This window comes from Raphanus sativus, chromosome 4 (assembly GCF_000801105.2).
Source record: "Raphanus sativus cultivar WK10039 chromosome 4, ASM80110v3, whole genome shotgun sequence".
Lineage (NCBI taxonomy): Eukaryota > Viridiplantae > Streptophyta > Magnoliopsida > Brassicales > Brassicaceae > Raphanus > Raphanus sativus.
Genome location: NC_079514.1, coordinates 2,889,403 through 2,910,189, shown reverse-complemented (window position 1 = coordinate 2,910,189; position 20,787 = coordinate 2,889,403). Strand labels below are relative to the sequence as shown.

At 34.4% G+C, this 20,787-nt stretch overlaps 3 protein-coding genes across 3 annotated transcripts; all 3 read left to right on the top strand.

Moving 5' to 3' along the window:
• Positions 1–5,198: 5,198 nt before the first annotated feature.
• LOC130511711 (villin-4-like) lies at positions 5,199–11,417 on the top strand. The gene is made up of 22 exons (XM_057009143.1): positions 5,199–5,451; positions 6,038–6,159; positions 6,290–6,389; positions 6,472–6,540; positions 6,644–6,880; positions 6,960–7,137; positions 7,219–7,351; positions 7,439–7,601; positions 7,684–7,831; positions 7,913–8,169; positions 8,249–8,317; positions 8,411–8,479; positions 8,591–8,728; positions 8,807–8,935; positions 9,054–9,201; positions 9,311–9,462; positions 9,548–9,676; positions 9,759–9,824; positions 9,919–10,255; positions 10,332–10,570; positions 10,661–10,798; positions 10,888–11,417. The coding sequence occupies exons 2-21, from the start codon at positions 6,104–6,106 to the stop codon at positions 10,772–10,774; spliced, it is 2,931 nt and encodes a 976-aa protein (XP_056865123.1). The 5' UTR covers positions 5,199–5,451; positions 6,038–6,103; the 3' UTR covers positions 10,775–10,798; positions 10,888–11,417.
• A 151-nt stretch (positions 11,418–11,568) lies between these two features.
• LOC108851925 (cadmium/zinc-transporting ATPase HMA3) lies at positions 11,569–15,152 on the top strand. The gene is made up of 9 exons (XM_018625402.2): positions 11,569–11,981; positions 12,057–12,314; positions 12,405–12,502; positions 12,587–12,842; positions 12,929–13,066; positions 13,400–13,727; positions 13,814–14,016; positions 14,120–14,322; positions 14,394–15,152. Exons 1-9 carry the CDS (start codon positions 11,780–11,782, stop codon positions 14,970–14,972), a joined length of 2,265 nt encoding a protein of 754 aa, XP_018480904.2. The 5' UTR covers positions 11,569–11,779; the 3' UTR covers positions 14,973–15,152.
• Positions 15,153–18,749: 3,597 nt separating this feature from the next.
• On the top strand, positions 18,750–20,547 carry LOC108853674 (peroxidase 45). Its single transcript, XM_018627091.2, has 4 exons — positions 18,750–19,023; positions 19,183–19,371; positions 19,747–19,912; positions 19,998–20,547. Exons 1-4 carry the CDS (start codon positions 18,808–18,810, stop codon positions 20,402–20,404), a joined length of 978 nt encoding a protein of 325 aa, XP_018482593.1. The 5' UTR covers positions 18,750–18,807; the 3' UTR covers positions 20,405–20,547.
• Positions 20,548–20,787: the final 240 nt, after the last annotated feature.

The window sequence follows — 20,787 nt, the reverse complement described above, 5'->3', positions numbered from 1 at the left end:
AATATATAAACCAAATAGGAAGACGGTTTTCAGTTTTGTTAATTGTCCATAGGGCTTAGGCCCACTGCAACGACTCTTTCAACTTGTCTCCCCACTCTTCTGCAACAAGTCCACTTTTGGATCGTCTGCTCCAGGCTGAGTCAGCTTTTCCTATACCCCTATCTTCCTACACACAATCTCTTATAGACTTCCTTAGTCTTTTATACCCCTTTTTCATAATTTTATTTTTTATCAAAACACAAAATCCCTAATCAAAGCTCCCCCTTTTCAAAACTATACCCTAACCCCTCCTATGGATTAGTGAACCCATGGGTAAGTATTTAAAATCGTTTTTAATCATATTTTGATGATTTTCGTGAAACTATGGAAAAACAGTTTTTTGATTTTTGAAATATTTTTATCAAATTCTATAAATCAAATAAAAAATATTCACGTTTCCGATTTAATTTTATGATTTTTCGTTAAACACATAAAATTAAAAAAAGAAAACTGTCTAATAGAGATTGAGGAATGAGAAATAGGGGCATGAGAGGAATTGCCTCCTCCAGGCTCCTCAAACTTCACTGGCGATGAAGGAGAAGCACGGTAACATGCAGACGCGGCTTCACGCTCATCGGGTAGAAGCATCATACTATTGAGTATCACAAATAAACAAGTTCTTGCATGATTGCATCTGCAAGAATAGCTGCCTAAAAACACCATATTCTCAATCACTTTCTTACGACTTCTAGCTAGTCTCATCCCTTTAGGTATCTTGTTAATGTCGTTGGACATAAGAATGATATCTCCTGTCTCTGTCGCAAGTGCTGACCCTTGAGATCCCCATTGAAATGCCAATATCTGCTTTAGCCAAGCCCCAAGGCTTTGCATCGTTAAGCCCATCTCCTACCATCATTGTAGGCCCTTTGGCTCTTGAATGCTTCTTGCTCTGACTTGTGGAAGAAGTTCTGCATGAACTATTTCCAAAGCATCACCTAGCTGCACCTGTATAAATGATAACGTTACTACCGAAATAGAGACAGGGGAATGATAGGATAATGACTATGCTTCACCTCTTTTTGAATAGACATGAATGCATCTTGTTTATCTCCTGTGAGCATTGCAGTTCTGATCTTTAAATACTTTATTTAGCATCCACATAGAAGAGATATTGGAAATGCTAGGTATTGCAAGTGCTTCAATTGAAGTGGAAGAGATCCTTGTAGAAACTCTCTAGCAACTCTGCGAGAAGACCACGAGTTGAATCTCATGTACCATGGAAAAGTTTAGAAAAGTGTAACAATTAGTTTGTTACTTATAATGTTGTCGTAAGTTGCTTAGAATTGCTAATGAGAGTTGCTCATTTTGTTGATGGTAAAGGTATCTTGAAAAGATACCATAGTTTTATTAACTTATTTTAGAGAACAGTAATCAGTAATTAGGACAAGATTTACTCAAAACCATGAAAGATATTTTGGTTCGTGTCTGCCACTAATCAACCACCCTCCTTTTGCTTGGAAGTTAAAGATATAGTATTATAGTTTGCACTTTTAAAAAACTTGGCCAATGATTGTCGAACCAAATGGATCACGGCCTCTCGGCCGCTCTGTGGCGGCTTTAGCAACCAGTTCCCATTGTACCGGCGGCTATGTTCTTATATTATTAGAGACTATTGATGCGGCAGTCGTTGTAAATCAAAAAGATAAAGTCATTGTCTTTTTAGTCGAATCATATCTATTGGAGCCGAAAGTTTACTTTAGTATGGTCGGTTTTTGATATTTATTAATTGTTATTTTTGATAGAAAATTAGTTTGATGTACCACCAAAATAAAAAGGTCAATTTCTTTGGATAATTTAACAAAAATCATCTGTAAAATATTGAACAAACAAATTTGCATTTGTAAAATATGGGTAACTTTAACGGGCGACTGGCCACTAATAATTTCAATGAATAAAAATTATATCACAGTATTTTCTTGTTTTCTGAACATATTTATTAGTTTTTTAAAAAAAAGAAAAAAAAAGAACATGTTTAGTACTCCTTCTGTTTCATAATAAGTGTCACTCTAAATTTATTTTCTTGTTACACAAAGAGTGTCACTTTACAATTCCAATGTAAATTATACTAACTTTCAGCTGAAAATTAATTGCAAACTGCATTGATTTTATAAATAATTTTATTTATCTAAAATATTATTGGTCAAAGAGGTATAATTAATTACAATTTACATACTCCCTCTGTTTTTTAAAGATGTATATTTTAGGAATTTTTTTTGTTTCAAAAAGATGTATTTTTCATATTTTCAATGTAATTTTTGTCAACTAATTATGAATAATTGTGAATCTCAAAAACATTAATTGCATTTCTTGAAATTTTATTGGTTTAAAAATATAAGAAATATAAATAACAAAAACTATGCACTAATAAATAAATTTTAATATGTTTTATTAAAAAGTGTGAAAATCTCAAAACATGTATTATTTAAAAACAGAGGGAGTATATTTCAACAACTTTCTTAATCTGTGTGAAAAATGTCACAACGACACTCTTTAAGAAACGGAGGGAGTATTTCCTGAGTCGTAATCATATTACAAATATTCACGACCAAATTTGGCTCAAAAACACTCCATTAATTAGGGATTGACACGGATTGAATACTATCATAATTTTCAGTATTTCATATTTGTTTAGTATATTACGGATATCCAATTTTCCAACTTATTTTGCTTTAGAAAAATACAGATAAATAGATATCCGATTTTTGAATATTCAAAAAATTTACAAATATTTGCGAATATATACAAATATTTACGATTACCTCATCCAATTTATTCAATATAAAATAAATGTAAAAAACAAAATATCTTTAACATAATGTCAAATATAAATAAATATTAGTGAAACAATGTATCATAAATTTTTTAAAATTAATTAAATGTTCTTGTTAAACATAAAATTTTAGAAGAATTATAGTTTTTATAAAGAGTTTATATTTCTTTCTTATTTTAATACTTCTATAAGTAATTTTCTAAATACACTAATAAATTTATATGTAAAATAATAATTATATAAAATTATACATTTAAAATTCTATATTTAATTCTACATATACATATATTTGTATAAAAGTCATAATAGAATGGATATTCGATTCTATTTTTTTAATATTTGTAATTTGTTTTGTTTTTAACGGATATTAGATTTTACTATTTACTTTGTTTCGAAAATTTACGAATATCCAGATTTTTCGGTTTTAATCAAAACAAACAACTAATCAAATCAAAATTAACAATAAAATGACAAGCCCTAGCAGTAACTATGTGGTTTGTGTGTGTATGTTTTGTACGTTGCAGTCTTGTTTACCTTATATAATATGGGAATCATCTTGGTTAATGAATTTATGATGATCATCTTTTCAATCGATGTATGAATTTCTTATTTTCTTACATTTTTAACAAAACTACCTCAGTATTGATTGTTGTTAGCTGATTTCAAAAATTCGTATCATTTATCATTTCTTAACTTTTTGTATACTTCATATTATTTACCAAAGTATTTATAATTTTATATATCCAATCTACATGTTAACCAACCACATCCCAATTATTGAACGCGTTCAGATATTTATTATTATTATAACAGGGACGTACATGAAATCAGAAATCTTTTTAGTTTGGGAAACACTCTATACAAACGTTACCCTTTGGCAAAAAAAAAGACCGTCGATACCTTTTTTTTTAGTTTAAGATCATTGCTACCAAGTTAGGTACGCTTATTCAAGCTTAGCAATTCTCGTTAAATGTTGGATTAAAATTTTGAGAAATTCTCGTTTTCTATCTACTAGCCAGTAGCCAATGAGGTGCCGTGTACGTGCATCAATGCTTGACAATTGTATTTTCTTTGTAGTTCATATTAATCAATAATCAATAATCAATAAACTAGCTAAAGAAATTATATTAGTCTTGAGAAAAACAAACAAATTTTAATTTGAGAAAAATACTTTAAGCATTCAATTATAAAAATAACGCAAAAAAGTCAATTAAAAACGTTTCTTAATATGCTGACAAAAAAACGTTTCTTAATATTTGTGATAATTCCAAAATCAATAATTCAAACTAAAGATATTTAAATTAGTTTTGGGAAAGCTAGCAAACATTTTCTTATACAAGTTGTAGTGTTAATACAATACTGCAAATGACTTAAATAAGTCAAATATAAAAATTTCTTGACATTTGTGAGAATTCCAAAAAATAGTAATGATGAAATGGAGGAATATATTTTCCCAAAATAAAATAATAAAAACCCTAACAAAGAACACTCATGTTGAACACACCTAAGCAAAATATACAGAACTACTTGTCAAATGTTTTAAAATCGAATGACATGCATATAGTTTAGTCTATTTTCCATCAACATAGATGGTCTAGTTTAATTACCTAAGGAAGTTATTTAATTTATCAGAGTTGTCTTTCTTTCTCTAACTCATGAAACTAACCCATTTCTCAATCATCAAAAAGCTCAACATTATTTAGACGAAAACCCTTTCTCAAAAAAAAAAAGAAAATATTATTTAAACCAAGACTGGAGGAAAGTATTACAACCAGCCTTAAAGTTAAAGGTAATAGTACCTTTTGTTTGTTCTTCATTTTTGTGCAATTTTTTGTTTTAGTACTTAAGTCTGATTTTAGGAACTTATGATCATATCAGACGTTTGAAACAATCAATTACTTTTCATCCATAATAACGGCAAATTATTTATGAAAGATTGACTTGATGGAAAGAATCTAATTTCTTACATGAAAAAGGAAGAAAATTAAATAAAAAGAGATGACCAAATTTATTTATGAACTTTTTATTTTTATTTGTTGTTTATGAACTTAATTACATATCTAATCGTTTAGTAGTTCTAAACTCTGTAAAAAAACATGTTTCATTAACATAATTTCTCTGGCATTGTTGTCCTAAACCTGAAGTCAAAACATTGATGGATTAAAAATAAATAAAAATTTCGATTTTCATTGCGACAAATCTCCATTCATTACAGTTTAAATATGGTCAGAAACTGTAAAAAAAAAAATTCATTTTTACTTTGTTTTCTGAAGAAAAAAAAAACAAGGAGTAATTTTTCTCTGTTGACTCCTCTGTTTTTGTTTAATGTTTTTCTAAATCAAAAGGAAGAATCAAAAGATTTTTTACAGTTCATGGGTTAGTGATAAGCACGCACGCCTGGCTTCTCATCATTCCCTCCAACCTTTCCCTCTCTCTCTCTCTTCAAAAATTGTTCCTTCTCCTTCTCTCTCTAGATAAAGCTTTCATTTTGATTCTCTCTCTCTCTCTCTCTCTCCTCTGCTTCTTCTGTTACTTCGTCTCTCAAGGAAAGGAAGCAAATTTGACTAAAGTTTTGTACTTTTTGCAATTTTGTTGTCATTAGATTGGATCTGGGCTTTGAGCTGAATAACGGATTGAGTAAGGTAACGTATATTCTGGGCTCTCTGAAAGTTTTAAGCTTTCTGAGGTTTTTGTTGTGGATATGTATCTTTGATTCCAAGACTTCTGTTGATCTGATTGGGAGTATAGAGATAGATATATCCCCTGTAGTTATTGATTGGTGTGAAGGCAAATGTTAATTAGTGAAATAAGATTTTGTAGAGTTATTATAAATCCTTGAGCTTTACTTTGGGCTTTGTGATGATATAGAGAGGTTGGGTTTGCTGGGATATGATGATGTTTCAATGGAGTTTTTCATCTTTGAGTTTTTATTGTTTGTGTTGTCTGGGGAATTGAAAACTGCATAAACCCTACTTCCAATGCAATCTATATATATATTTCAGAGTTGTTAATAAAAGAATGATATTTTGACTGAAATTGACTTGAGAATTGAGATGATGTTGACTGGTGTGGATTCTGAGTTGTATAGTCCATTTGATTTCAATTCATGAGAAAACTTTAATTTTTTTTTGTTGTTCCTTCTATTTGGTTTCTGGTTCCATTCTTGGATTGGTTTTGCATATTGTTAAATCTTTGAATATTGGCTCTTACTTGGTGATGTCTTATTAGTGGTCTCTATCGTTGGCGGCGTTTATAAGTTGGAGAGAGTGGTAAGAAGAAGAGAGCTTAATAAGTATGTCTGTTTCCATGAGAGATTTGGATCCAGCTTTCCAAGGAGCTGGACAGAAAGCGTATCCTTCACCTTCACCTTCACCTTCGAATCTCTTACTCTATTTAGTCTTTATTATCTACTTTTGATTTCAAATCATTTCGGTTTTTTTTGATCATCAATATGAGATTCTCCTTGACGGTTAATTTAAGCGGTATTGAGGTATGGCGTATAGAGAACTTCAGCCCTACTCCCATTCCAAATTCTTCTATTGGGAAGTTCTTCACCGGAGACTCCTACATAGTATTGAAGGTAACTTTTGGCCTAGTTAGCAACAACTACTCTTTTCTTGATGGAGCCTTGGCTAAACTGTTTCACTCCTTTTTATAATCAGACGACAGCGTTAAAAACTGGTGCATTGCGCCATGATATCCATTACTGGCTTGGTAAAGATACCTCTCAGGTTAGCCAAGCCCTCGTTCTTATATGTTCTTCTTCGTTTAGTTAGAATGATGGAGAGAAGTTTGGGGAGATGATAAATATTTCTTTTTCTTTTTCAAAAATAGGATGAAGCTGGGACTGCTGCAGTTAAGACGGTTGAATTAGATGCAGCCTTAGGAGGCCGTGCGGTTCAGTATCGTGAAGTCCAAGGCCACGAAACCGAGAAATTCTTGTCGTATTTTAAGCCGTGTATCATACCTCAAGAAGGTGGAGTAGCTTCAGGATTCAAACATGTGGAAGCTGAAGAACATATTACTCGCTTGTTCGTCTGCAGAGGAAAACATGTTGTCCATGTCAAGGAGGCAAGTCACCTTCCTGTTTTTTTTTGGGTTACTTTATCTCACGTTGTGGTTTCACTAACGGTCTAAACTGTGGTTACAGGTTGCGTTTGCTCGGAGCTCTTTAACGCATGACGATATTTACATTCTTGACACAAAGTCCAAGATCTTCCAGTTCAATGGGTCTAATTCAAGTATCCAAGAGAGAGCAAAAGCACTTGAAGTGGTTCAGTATATTAAAGATACTTACCATGATGGGACATGTGAAGTTGCTACTGTTGGTTAGTTAGCTAAGGGATTAGTGTCTATCATCATCTCTTGGCTTTGGTCTCTAATTGCATTTTTGTTTGTATTATTTGCAGAGGATGGGAGACTTATGGCCGATGCTGACAGTGGAGAGTTTTGGGGTTTCTTTGGTGGGTTTGCTCCCTTACCTAGAAAACCAGCTAATGATGAAGACAAAACCTACACTTCTGATATCAAAAAATTATTCTGGTAAAATATTTCTTCTTGTTGTGTTTGATCTATTTCGAACCCATAATGCTTCTACTGAACATAGTTTTATTTCTTGAAAAATTGAAGTGTGGAGAAGGGACAAGCAAATCCTGTTGAAGGAGATTCTTTGAGAAGAGAGATGTTGGATACAAACAAGTGTTACGTTCTTGATTGTGGACTCGAAGTGTTTGTTTGGATGGGAAGAACCACATCTCTTGATGATAGGAAAGCTGCGAGTGGAGCAGCAGAAGTAAGTGGAGTCTTGTAATCATTTTTTTTTGTTGTTGTTGTGTACCCTATGATGTTTGCTGATGTTAAGAAGAATCATACAGGAAATGATTCGTTCATCTGAACGACCCAAAACGCAAATGATCCGCATAATAGAAGGGTTTGAAACCGTTCCATTCCGATCAAAGTTTGATACATGGACTCAAGTGACTAACACAACTGTGTCAGAGGATGGTAGAGGCAGAGTTGCTGGTGCGTAAAGATGAAATTAAATGTTAACTCGCAGCTGACATGTTATCGTTACTTAATGTTTTTTTTTTCTGTCATTTGTAGCACTTCTGCAACGGCAAGGAGTGAATGTGAGAGGGCTGATGAAAGCTGCTCCACCTAAAGAAGAGATCCAAGCATTCATTGATTGCACTGGGAATCTGCAGGTTTGGCGTGTGAATGGTCAGCAAAAGATTCTCCTTCAAGCTGCTGACCATTCAAAGTTCTACAGTGGAGAGTGCTATGTTTTCCAGTATTCTTATCCTGGTGAAGAGAAAGAAGAGGTTCTTATAGGAACTTGGTTTGGAAAGCAAAGTGTGGAGGTGAGCTTTCCAAATAACAATAGCAAAATCTCAAAAGGTGCACGTAGGTTTGAAATTGTGAGTTTGTGATCATATGTAGGAAGAAAGAGCTTCTGCAGTCTCTATGGCGAGCAAAATGGTTGAGTCAATGAAGTTTGTACCAGCCCAAGTAAATCTTCTTCTGCAGTCATTCCAAAAGTAAAAAGATTTTATCTGTTTTATTTTTCTTTCCTCTGAACATTTTCATTCTCTTGTCTTTTAGGCTCGCATCAATGAAGGAAAGGAACCTTTTCAGTTCTTCGTCATCATGCAAAGCTTTATCGTTTTCAAGGTTTTGAAGAAAAATAGTTTCAGTCTGCAGTTTTGTTTGGACCAACCATGTTCTCGTTTATAAAGACATACAATATCTGCTGATTTGTTTGCTGTGATTCAATCTTTACAGGGTGGTGTAAGCAGTGGATACAAGAAATACATAGCAGAGAAAGAAGTTGATGATGATACATACAATGAGAATGGTCTTGCTCTATTCCGCATTCAAGGGTCTGGTCCTGAAAATATGCAAGCAATTCAAGTTGACCCTGTATGTATCATTTCCCCATTCATATCATCCTTTAAAACCTTCATGGCTTCTAACATGGCTTCCAATTCACGTCAACAGGTTGCTTCATCACTCAACTCCTCATACTGTTACATACTACATAATGATTCTTCCGTATTTACTTGGACTGGGAATCTAGCAACCTCAACTGACCAGGAACTTGTGGAGAGGCAGCTAGATCTAATAAAGGTAAGATGAGGTTTCTTCTTAATTGCTTTAAGGATAAGTCATTTATGTTTCAGCCAAGGCCTTGGGTATGTTTTGAATGTCAGCTGAAGGAGCATATGTTATGTTATTTTTTGTACAGCCAAACCTACAGACTAGAGCACAGAAGGAAGGTTCAGAATCAGAACAGTTCTGGGAGTTATTAGGAGGCAAAACCGAATATTCGAGCCAAAAGCTCACCAAAGAACCTGAGAGAGACCCTCACTTGTTCTCCTGCACATTCACCAAAGGTACAGAAGATCATTTCTTTTATAATTAAAGTTTAAGCATAAGCTGTTATATGCACACAATGACTCTGTTTCTTTTTCCTTTCCTTTGCTGAAATGCAAATTAATCCAGAAATTCTGAAGGTGACAGAGATATATAACTTCACACAGGATGACTTGATGACAGAAGATATATTCATAGTAGACTGCCACTCAGATATCTTCGTGTGGGTTGGCCAAGAAGTAGTCCCCAAGAATAAGTTGCAGGCCTTAACTATTGGAGAGGTCAGATTCATTAGAAGCATTGTTAAAGACTCTTGATTCTGAAATTTGTAGCCAGTTTGCTCATATATACATTTTGTTTCCTTAGAAATTCATTGAGAAAGATTCTCTCCTGGAGAAGTTATCCCCTGAAGCTCCTATATATGTGATCATGGAAGGTGGTGAGCCAAGTTTCTTCACCCGGTTTTTCACTTCTTGGGATTCTTCAAAGTCTGCCGTAAGTACTAAACAACACCTTCAATATATACTGAAACAAGGAATCCCTGACAAAGGAGTAAACACTTTGTTTTTGTTTACAGATGCATGGAAACTCATTCCAGAGAAAACTCAAAATTGTCAAAAATGGTGGAACTCCAGTTGCAGAGGTTAATAATCTTCTGGTTGATGATTCTTTATAGCTTGCTTTCTGAAGTTTGTTTGTTCATTTCTCACTTTGGTTGTTTTGCTTTGATGAATTAGAAACCGAAACGAAGAACTCCAGCTTCATACGGTGGCCGTGCCAGTGTTCCAGACAAATCACAGCAGCGGTCGAGAAGCATGTCGTTTAGTCCAGATAGGGTACGCGTGAGGGGAAGATCTCCAGCGTTCAATGCACTCGCAGCAACGTTTGAGAGCCAAAACGCAAGAAACCTCTCGACTCCTCCCCCTGTAGTTAGAAAGCTCTACCCGAGATCTGTCACTCCTGATTCCTCAAAGCTTGCTCCCAAGTCTTCAGCTATTGCTTCTCGTAGTGCCCTTTTCGAACAACAACTAAAAACACCTCCCCAAGAACCTTCAATTCCAAAACCACTCAAAGGTATATACTGTACAAGCATTCACCTCTCTGTTTTCACTTTTGAGTATTGACATTTTGTGCTTTATTGGGCATGAAGCGAGCCCTAAGGCACCTGAGTCTCCAGCGTCAGGATCCAACTCAAATGGAAATGAGGAGAAGAAGGAAAATGGCAAGGGGGAGGAGAAATCAATGAGCAGCAGGATAGAGTCTCTGACGATTCAAGAAGATGCTAAAGAAGGAGTTGAAGATGAAGAAGATTTGCCATCTTACCCATACGATCGTCTCAAGACAACTTCACCTGATCCTGTCTCAGACATTGATGTAACAAGAAGAGAGGTAAAGTTTAAACGAACAAAGAAACTTCTATATGCAAGTAAGAAACTCACAATGGATAGATCTTTTGATTGTTTTTGGTCTTTGTTATAGGCTTACCTTTCATCAGAAGAGTTCAAAGAGAAATTTGGTATGACGAAAGAAGCTTTCTACAAGCTGCCTAAATGGAAACAGAACAAATTCAAGATGGCTGTTCAACTCTTCTGAGCATTAATCCTTCTTCTCCAACCGGTAACACACATACACGATACAGAAGTCCTGTCCTTTAATTAGACAGGGAAGATTGAAGTGTGATTGTGTTTTTCTTTCCTCTGTTTCAGGTATAAGAGGAGATGATTCGAGGGAGAGTGTCAGTGCATTTTAAGCTACTTCTGCTCCCCATGAGAGAAGCTTTATAACATTTTTTCATGGCTTGTTTTTTTTTTTTTACAAAATAAAACCAGATGCAGTTTTCTTTTCATTTGATTTTCCTTCTTTTTCTCCTTCAAATCTTTCACCTTTGTTTGCTTCTTTCTCTATTATAGTTTCCAACATTTTTTTTTTAGTTTGATGGGCTAAGGTTACAGGTTTTGGCCTTGAGTCTTTGATTTATTTATTCTTGGGGTTATTTTGCTATCAAATTGAGGAAATTTGGTTGCAAAAGTAAGTTTTTATTTAGTGAGGTTTCAGAAAAACAAACAGACTGAATTTTTTTTTAATCTTCTTTTTTTGGCAGAATTCAAGGACTGTGTCACGTTTTGTATTTTTTTTTTTGGTATATAGCAAAGTGTACAAACTAAATTATAACCTGTTATATTCAGGGCATGTTTTTAACTTCAGCTTACTATTTCCCATAGTTACAGAAACACCACTTGTTGTCTCAAGATAGAGGTCAAATGCATGTATACGCAATGTGCTCTTGTAAGATTTTGGATCACTTGTGCTTGTGAAACTACAGCTTAGACACACAAGTCGCAAGTGTTGAAAAATGACACAGGATTCGCCATGGTATGGACCCCTGAAGAACAAGCAATTCTAAAATGTATAAACCATAATATTACGACAAATGTCTTGAGGAAACCATCTTATATTTTCTTATCCATTTTTATATTATTTTTCACAAGAAAAGTCGCTGATGTGTATAGATCCTCCCTAATATAAACTACACCTAAGTATACTGGAACCCTTAAAAGTCTTCTCCTCGAATTTCTCTGTCCGAACACGTATCCAACGATGGCCGAGTATGAAGAGACAACGAAGAAGACTTTACAGACAAGTTACTTCGATGTGGTCGGAATCTGCTGTTCATCTGAAGTCTCTCTTGTCGGAGAAATTCTCCGTCCTCTTGACGGCGTCAAAGAATTCTCCGTCATCGTCCCTTCGAGAACCGTCATCGTTGTCCACGACAGCCTCTTGACTTCTCCGCTTCAAATCGGTGCATAATATTAAAAAAAAAAACGGAAGTTATTTTTTGACTTGATTCTAATACTAGTATCGATTTTCTTGACAGTCAAGGCACTGAATCAAGCTAGGTTAGAGGCAAGCGTGAGACCATACGGCGAGACAAGCTTGACTAGTAAATGGCCAAGCCCTTTCGCTGTTGTTTCTGGTGTATTGCTTGCTCTCTCCTTCTTCAAATACTTTTATAGTCATCTTGAGTGGCTCGCTCTTGTTGCTGTGGTGGCTGGAGTCTTTCCTATTCTCGCTAAAGCTGTTGCTTCTGTCACAAGGTTTAGGGTTGACATCAACGCTCTCACTCTGATTGCTGGTAAAAAAATATCAATTATGATGGAATGATCTTAGTGCGCAGTAGAGGTTCTGTTGGTGTACTAATGCATCTAACTCTGTTTCTTGACAGTGATCGCGACAGTATGTATGGAGGATTACACAGAAGCTGCAACAATAGTGTTTCTATTCTCTGTAGCAGATTGGCTCGAGTCAAGTGCTGCTCACAAGGTCTGCTTGTGTATTGAAAAGAAACAAATGTTTTACTTTCTCTTTGGTCATCATTGTTCTCAAGTAATTAACAATTGTCTACAGGCAAGCACGGTGATGTCGTCGCTGATGAGCTTAGCGCCTAGAAAGGCAGTGATAGCGGAAACCGGACTAGAAGTTGACGTAGATGAGGTTGGGATAAACACAGTTGTTTCAGTTAAAGCTGGAGAAAGTATACCTATAGATGGAGTTGTAGTGGATGGAAGCTGTGATGTTGATGAGAAAACATTGACAGGAGAGTCCTTCCCTGTCTCCAAACAAAGAGACTCTACTGTTTTGGCTGCTACCATAAATCTTAATGGTAACAAAACAATATCATTCTCTTGGTATATTTAGATGATTTTTAATCTTTCAGCTCACTGGCACTACCTTTTTTATGTATTGAAGGTTATATAAAGGTCAAAACCACAGCTCTAGCCAGAGACTGCGTGGTTGCGAAAATGACTAAGCTTGTAGAAGAAGCACAGAAAAGCCAAACCAAAACTCAGAGGTTTATTGACAAATGTTCTCGCTACTACACTCCAGGTCAGTAATCAGAGCCGGTTCCAAGATTTATTAAACTTTAAATAATTACTGAATAATCAGTACATTTGAATAATTACTGAATAATTAAACTTTAAATAAGTGTTTCAAAAAAAAAAAAAAATCAGTACATATCCATTTTAAATGAATTTAAGGGCCGAAGGATGTATACATGTCAATCATTAATAATTTAGGGCTATATGCGAATGTTTCATCTTATTATATACCTATATGACTGGTTTTGTCAGTAATCATATGTAATGTTCTTACAAATTTTATAACATAATGTGATGAGTTTCATATATAGATCACATTTTTCTTTTGTTGTTTGTTCAGCTGTTGTTGTAGTAGCAGCATGTTTTGCTGTCATCCCAGTCCTGTTAAAAGTTGACAACCTCAGCCATTGGTTCCACTTAGCGCTTGTAGTGTTAGTAAGCGGTTGTCCATGCGGTCTGATCCTATCCACACCCGTTGCTACCTTTTGTGCTCTCACCAAGGCAGCTACGTCAGGGTTTCTGATCAAAACCGGTGATTGTCTAGAAACCTTGGCCAAGATCAGGACTGCTGCTTTTGACAAAACAGGAACTATTACAAAAGCTGAGTTCACGGTCTCGGATTTTAAGTCTCTTTCTCGCAATATTAATCTGAAAACTTTGCTTTACTGGTAAGTAACTATCCCAATCAGAATTGAGGCATATGTAATGAAATGGATGCTTAGATACTTCTTGAGATGTGTTCATCATATCATAGGGTCTCGAGCATCGAAAGCAAGTCAAGCCATCCGATGGCAGCTGCACTTATCGACTACGCCAGATCAGTTTCTGTTGAGCCGACGCCTGATATGGTCGAGAACTTTCAGAACTTTCCAGGTGAAGGAGTTTATGGGAGAATAGACGGTCAAGATATCTACATTGGAAACAAAAGAATTGCACATAGAGCTGGATGCTTAAAAGGTGTCCAAACATTGCAACTAAAAGCAATCCTGAGTGTTGTTATATTGTTCTTATTACCTATCTAACATTTTCAAGATTTCTTCTATGTGGATGTTAAATAAAGTTCCGGGTGCTGAAGCTAATATGAAGCGGGGTAAGACCATTGGTTACATATACATTGGAGAAGAACTAACCGGTAGTTTCAACCTTTTGGACGGTTGTCGACATGGGGCTGCTCAGGCTCTACAGGAGCTCAAGTCCTTAAACATCAAAACAGCAATGCTCACTGGAGACAACCGAGATGCAGCCATGTCTATTCAAGAACAGGTGAAGCCGAGTCATTATATGATTCCCATGTGTCTTTATTTTAGTATTAACGTTTAATCATTTTTTTCCAGCTAGGGAATGCTTTGGATATAGTTCATGCAGAACTTCTTCCACAAGACAAAGCAAGAATCATCGATGAGTTCAAGAGACAAGGGCCTACAATGATGGTAGGAGATGGTCTTAACGATGCACCGGCCCTGGCTAAAGCAGACATTGGAATTTCAATGGGGATCTCAGGGTCAGCACTTGCGACAGAGACAGGAGATATCATTCTTATGTCCAACGACATTAACAAGATACCTAAAGGGATGAGACTGGCTAGGAGAAGTCACAAGAAAGTGATTGAGAATGTGGTTTTGTCTGTGGGAATAAAAGGAGCAATCATGGTGCTTGGTTTGGTAGGTTACCCTCTTATTTGGGCAGCTGTTCTTGCTGATGCAGGAACTTGTTTGCTTGTGATACTTAATAGTATGATGCTTCTACGTGACGAGCGTGAAGCCCCGCATGTATGTTACCGTGCTTCTCCTTCTTCGCGGGTGAAGCTTGTGGAGGATCTAGAAGTGGGCTTGTTGGAGAAGAGTGGGGAGACAAGTAAAAAGAGTTGTCGCTCTGGTTGTTGTGGTGGCCCTAAGGACAAGCAACAAAACTGAAAGCAATCCTCTGATTTAGAGGGCTTCTCAATGTGTATGTAATAAATGTTATAGGATTGAATGTTTTCTAATTTGTATGCCAAGTATTTGGAAACTATCGTGCCTACCGCATTTTAATATGTGGGGATGATCGGTAAGTGCTGAAGCATATCAATACTATATATATATTTGTGAATGATATTTTACGAAATCTAAGATATATATGGTCAAATCATGATATCATAAAAGCACTTTTATATTTTTACACCAAGAATTCCGGAGTTCGAATATAACTCATCACGATAGATATAACACAAAAAAAAACTGGATACCCATTCCGATTTATAATTTGAAGGTTTTTGCATATATATAATTGATACCTTTTAAAACAAAAATTAAAAATTACAGGAAAGGGAGAATTTTATAAATATTTTAACATCTAATTTATATGATATAGATTTTTCCTACCAAATCTTATTAAATTTGGATATATGAAAAAGAGTTGATCATCGGTTTATGGATAATCACAGGTCAAAAATGCTAAAGAATTTTATTTATCTCTTTTTAATTATTTCTCGGTCAATTAAGGGAACAATACAAGAGAAGATAACAGAGTTGTTTCCTTTAATCATATGGTTAAACGCCATGTGACTGATTAGAGAACTGAAGACTTATAACTCTGCTCAGATAATTCAGACGCCAACTAACGATTGACCCAATTGGCTAACTTAACTGAAAACAAATATTTGGTTCCTTAAACATCATTATTCGGATATCTTAATTTGAATCTCTTAAAATATAGCACAACATTTACATGGTTTAAATCTAATAAATTTCATCATTACGTAAGTTTAATTTTAACTGGGCTTTTGAAAATATAATCATCATTGCGTATATAAATTTTATAGATTCAATACTTGACTTAAACCCACAGTTGCCACGCTACCAGGAGAGATCTACAGATTATATCTAATTTTGAATTGTAATTTAAAAATTTGTGGCTCTTTTAATTTTAAAATAAGTCAGAAGTCTAACACATTAAATCTGTAATGGGTGTATTATATGTACTTTTGTGAAACATCAAATTAATTTTTTAAATTACAAACATAGCTACTAAATCCATTTTTAGATGAAAAGCCAGATGCTCCCAACGTAAGAAACTGTGAATTTAACCCAAAAGTGAAAAATCATCTTTACATAAGCATTGGGGATGCTACAAAGGTATGTAAATGTTCAAGTTAACTACATAGATGAGTCAACACATACTGCCACATCTCTCTAGCTAGTTGGACGTCTTAACGAACACCCTAATGATTTTAGGCTTTTATCTTGGCCTATTCTAATCGATGATAAAATATAGCATCCGATACTTTTTAGATTAGAATAAATAATATTATCGAGACAAAAATAATTTTCTAGCTGATTTTAATATTCATCTCAAGAGAACAGAGCTAATTTAGCAATTATTAACATATTGTCATCATGTAAACTGTAAACTCACTAGTCATGACTCATGATAAGATCTCATAACAAACTCTTGTTTCTATATTATTCTATTACTAATCCAACTATTTCTTTTATTTGTATGATTATAAATATTTCGGAGTGAATCCATGCTTAACACAACTTTTCTTCATTGAAAAGTGTATTCGAAGTTATGGGTTGTGGGTTAAAAACCGGTTAATATTCGAAGTTATGGGTTATTTTTTTTTGAGAACTATCGTGATAATCAAAATTATGGGTTAATAACAGTTTATCTAGCGTAATTTATACTATTATTTGCGAAGTGATTTTTTGCAATGAAACTCTCAATTTAAAAGTTAGAGCAGTTAATATCATTAAAATTTTTAATGAATAAAATATATAAATTATTAAAAACGAATTTAAATTGTTTTTATTAGATAAATGATTAAAATCAATAACAATAAGAATTATCCAAAAATTTATTTGATTAATATTTAATTATATATTTTCTGTTTTTAATTAATTTTAAATAATTGAGTGAATTCTAAGATTGATTTATTAATAGTGAATGTAGTATATTTAAGAATTTTCACATAAGAAAATTCAAATGAAAATATAACTAATAATTTATCTTTATAGTTTTTAAATTAGTAATGTATATATTAATAAATAATTTTATAAAATATTTATGGTCGCATGTGCGGGCAACCCACTTAGTAATAAAAAATTGCATGGGAAGCTGCTTATTATGATTAACTTAATATTGGCAGTTAGTATTACTGTGACATGCTTTGTCTTTGAAAATTCTTTTTTTAGCCGCCATGCAAGGGAGGCACGAAAAAGATTAATAAAAGAGAACATTAACAGCTCAATTATTGACAATATTAGAGCATCAAGGAACATGTTCGTGACTTTGACGCCCGATTTAATTATTAGATTATAAGTCTTCTTACATTGTGTTTTTTGGATCAGTTTATAAATAATTTCTTGAGAATTATTAGGAACCAATACGACAACTATAGATTTCTTTAACATAGAAAGAGAGAGACAACTGTAGCTAGATTAAGTCTTTTTTAGAAAATTACATTTGGATTCGGTCTTATTCTTTTTTCTTTTGAAATTAATTTAACATTTTTTTCAAAAAAAAAAATTCAGTCTTATTCTGTCCCAATGAAAATCTGTATATGAAAATACATACGAATTAGTTGATCTTTATACGTCTAAAAAAATTATAATTAATAACAGTATAATTTCTTTCTAAAAAAATAACAGTATAATTAGATAAAATAAAGTACGTTTGTACTTTTTCAATGATACGGATTCCAGTTTTAACCTCATCATATTATCAAGTAAGTTTTGCATTTGGTGTCATAACTCATAACCATATTCCAATAGCGGTTGTATATCTCAGAATTAAACTGAAATTTCGATCAGATTATATAAAATGGACTGATTCATGAATCGCATGAAAAAAAAGTTTCACTCAAAGTTACAGAAATAGCTAGTTTGATATTAGGTCTGTTGGTTTGGTTGCCGCGGTTTTCTGCGGTATGACTAAGACTAAACAATGCCTTATATATATGATGACTAAGGTATTGCCACTAGACTAGTTAATTTTCTAAGCCTGTTTTATTATTTTCAATAATTTCAGAATGTGAATTAGTTAATTTTGAAAAGTCAATATTCGATTATATTCCATGTCATAACTTTAGAAATAAGGTAGATGCCTTTTAGTAAAATCAAATAAGATGAATTCTTCTTCTTGTCACTTGTCCCTTTCGATCTTGTTTAAGTAGTTGGTGCGAAGTGGTAACATGCGATTGAGTTGTCAAAGATAATCATGCATGGATATGTGATACATATATACAAATAGGGGATTCATAACGTTGTCTTTACATCTGTAAGATTACCCACATACACAAAATAAAATAAAAAATGTAATTAGTAATTTCTCGTTTCGTTTTTAATACATCTCTTTTCGACTAAAATCCAGGCTAACTGTAAGAGTCCAGCCGATTCGAGTTCTGCAATGATCAATTTTATACATCTGCAATCACTGTCTCCATCAGTATAGACCAGTAGATTACATCTAGTTTCTTGATTTACTTGATAATTAACACAAATATAGAAAGAACAATTAAATTACTAAATAGGACCCTCACCTTAGCCTCCTCTCAAGTTGTCAATATCAAGATGTAGTGTTCATCCATATGCCTAACAGTTTATCCTGCTTATTTTAATTTATTGTTGAGCACATCATCTTCAGACTAATCATCAATTATTTATGTTTAAAAAGCTCAAATGGTACCATTTCCTACATTTAAATTACTCTTACTATCCCCTATAAGAAGAGACCCCCTCCAAACCAATACAATAAAAATTATAATTAGCCATGGAGAAGAAGACTAACCAAACCATTTTCTCCATATTTACTCTTCTTCTTCTTTTCTCTTCATGTGTCTCTGCTCAGCTTCGGACAGGTTTCTACCAGAACTCGTGCCCGAACGTAGAAAGCATTGTCCGTAACGCCGTCCGTCAAAAATTCCAGCAGACTTTTGTCACTGCTCCAGCCACCCTCCGCCTCTTCTTCCACGATTGCTTCGTTCGTGTACGTAACTATATATGACATATATATATATATATATATTGGAACTCAGATCATTTTATTTTCTTAACTTGAGTTTAAAATATTTCCTTTACGTATATTATTCTTCAAACAAAACATTAATTTACGTGCTTAACTTTCTTGTTTTATATGAATATTTAGGGATGTGATGCTTCGATAATGATAGCATCTCCATCGGAGAGAGACCATCCGGATGACATGTCATTGGCCGGAGACGGATTTGACACAGTGGTGAAGGCGAAGCAGGCCGTTGATAGAGATCCTAGATGCCGCAACAAAGTCTCATGTGCTGACATTTTGGCTCTCGCTACTCGTGAAGTCGTCGTTTTGGTATGAATATACTTTCTTCTAGTAACATATACTAATATTAATATTCATCTCTCTTTCTTGTCCTTAATACTATTACCGTATATTGTCCGAGGTATTGTCGTATTAAGAATTGATTTTGCGGGTGAAAAGCTACTCCTTATTAAATAAATAACACCATGGTTTTGGTTTAAAAAAAATATATGGTTGGCTTTTTTTTGGTCAACCAAAAAAATATATGTTTGGTTTGAGTTAACAAAATTATCTATATACATATTGTAATAATGTGAGCCCTTTTGTTGGCGGTTCGTAATCATTTTATACAAGTACAGTACAACTAACAAGAGGTCATATAGTCAGGATAAAAACGAATTATTGATTATATCCTGTAATGTGCAGACCGGAGGACCTAGCTACCCGGTGGAGCTAGGGAGAAGAGATGGCAGATTATCTACGAAGGCAAGCGTTCAAAATAATTTGCCACAGCCCGGGTTTAACCTAAACCAGCTCAATGCCATGTTCAACCGTCACGGTCTCTCTCAAACCGACATGATCGCCCTCTCAGGTTTGTACCAGACCAAACTGAACTATTGAGAATAAGGACACAACATAGAAGACAAAATAAACACAATATATTATTGTAATTTCAGGAGCGCACACTCTCGGATTCGCACATTGCGGAAAATTCTCGAACCGAATTTACAATTTTAGCCCTAGAACCCGTATCGACCCGAGTTTGAACAGTGGCTACGCGCTTCAGCTTCGCCAGATGTGCCCGCAACGAGTGGACCCACGTATCGCGATCAACATGGATCCGACCTCGCCACGTACTTTCGACAACGCTTACTTCAAGAACCTTCAACAAGGAAAGGGTCTTTTCACGTCTGATCAAGTATTGTTCACAGACCAACGGTCTAGAGCTACGGTTAACTCGTTTGCCAACAGTGAAACAGCTTTTAGACAAGCTTTTATCTCAGCCATCACGAAGTTGGGTCGTGTTGGGGTTATGACTGGTAATGCTGGTGAGATTCGAAGGGATTGTTCACGTGTCAATTAGTTTGATTTGATGGGTTTGTTTCTTTTTTTTCCTTAAGAAGATTCCATATTTTTCTTCTTAATAATAAAATCGTATTGTTTTTAATAATATTTGAAAAGTATCGGAAATGGGAACGTGGATCAATAATAAGATGGCTTCATATCGTTTCTCTTCTCTTTTTCTTTTGATAAGTTTCTCTTTGTAGAGATTATTAGCTTAGGTTACTTAGGTTAGAAGTTAACTTGGATCTAGGTTAGTGCAGAATATATAAAGACTCACACGATTTAACGAGTTCCCGGCCCTCGGCGCGGTACGTCTCGTGGGAGAACTTCTGCTCCCAAAATCCACTAGATCAAATAGTTCCTAGATACACCAAAGTAGTGTACTAGAATGTTTACACAAGT

What these genes read in the sequence shown, in the direction of transcription:
- LOC130511711 (XM_057009143.1), top strand. Translation starts at nt 6,104, where the DNA reads ATGTCTGTTTCCATGAGAGATTTGGATCCAGCTTTCCAAGGAGCTGGA. An exon ending in TTGGTAAAGATACCTCTCAG is followed by an intron (nt 6,541 to 6,643) that starts GTTAGCCAAGCC and finishes TTTCAAAAATAG; the next exon opens with GATGAAGCTGGGACTGCTGC. An exon ending in GGGATTCTTCAAAGTCTGCC is followed by an intron (nt 9,677 to 9,758) that starts GTAAGTACTAAA and finishes TTTTGTTTACAG; the next exon opens with ATGCATGGAAACTCATTCCA.
- LOC108851925 (XM_018625402.2), top strand. Translation starts at nt 11,780, where the DNA reads ATGGCCGAGTATGAAGAGACAACGAAGAAGACTTTACAGACAAGTTAC. An exon ending in AGTCAAGTGCTGCTCACAAG is followed by an intron (nt 12,503 to 12,586) that starts GTCTGCTTGTGT and finishes AATTGTCTACAG; the next exon opens with GCAAGCACGGTGATGTCGTC. An exon ending in CCATGTCTATTCAAGAACAG is followed by an intron (nt 14,323 to 14,393) that starts GTGAAGCCGAGT and finishes ATTTTTTTCCAG; the next exon opens with CTAGGGAATGCTTTGGATAT.
- LOC108853674 (XM_018627091.2), top strand. Translation starts at nt 18,808, where the DNA reads ATGGAGAAGAAGACTAACCAAACCATTTTCTCCATATTTACTCTTCTT. An exon ending in CTCGTGAAGTCGTCGTTTTG is followed by an intron (nt 19,372 to 19,746) that starts GTATGAATATAC and finishes TGTAATGTGCAG; the next exon opens with ACCGGAGGACCTAGCTACCC. An exon ending in CGACATGATCGCCCTCTCAG is followed by an intron (nt 19,913 to 19,997) that starts GTTTGTACCAGA and finishes TTGTAATTTCAG; the next exon opens with GAGCGCACACTCTCGGATTC.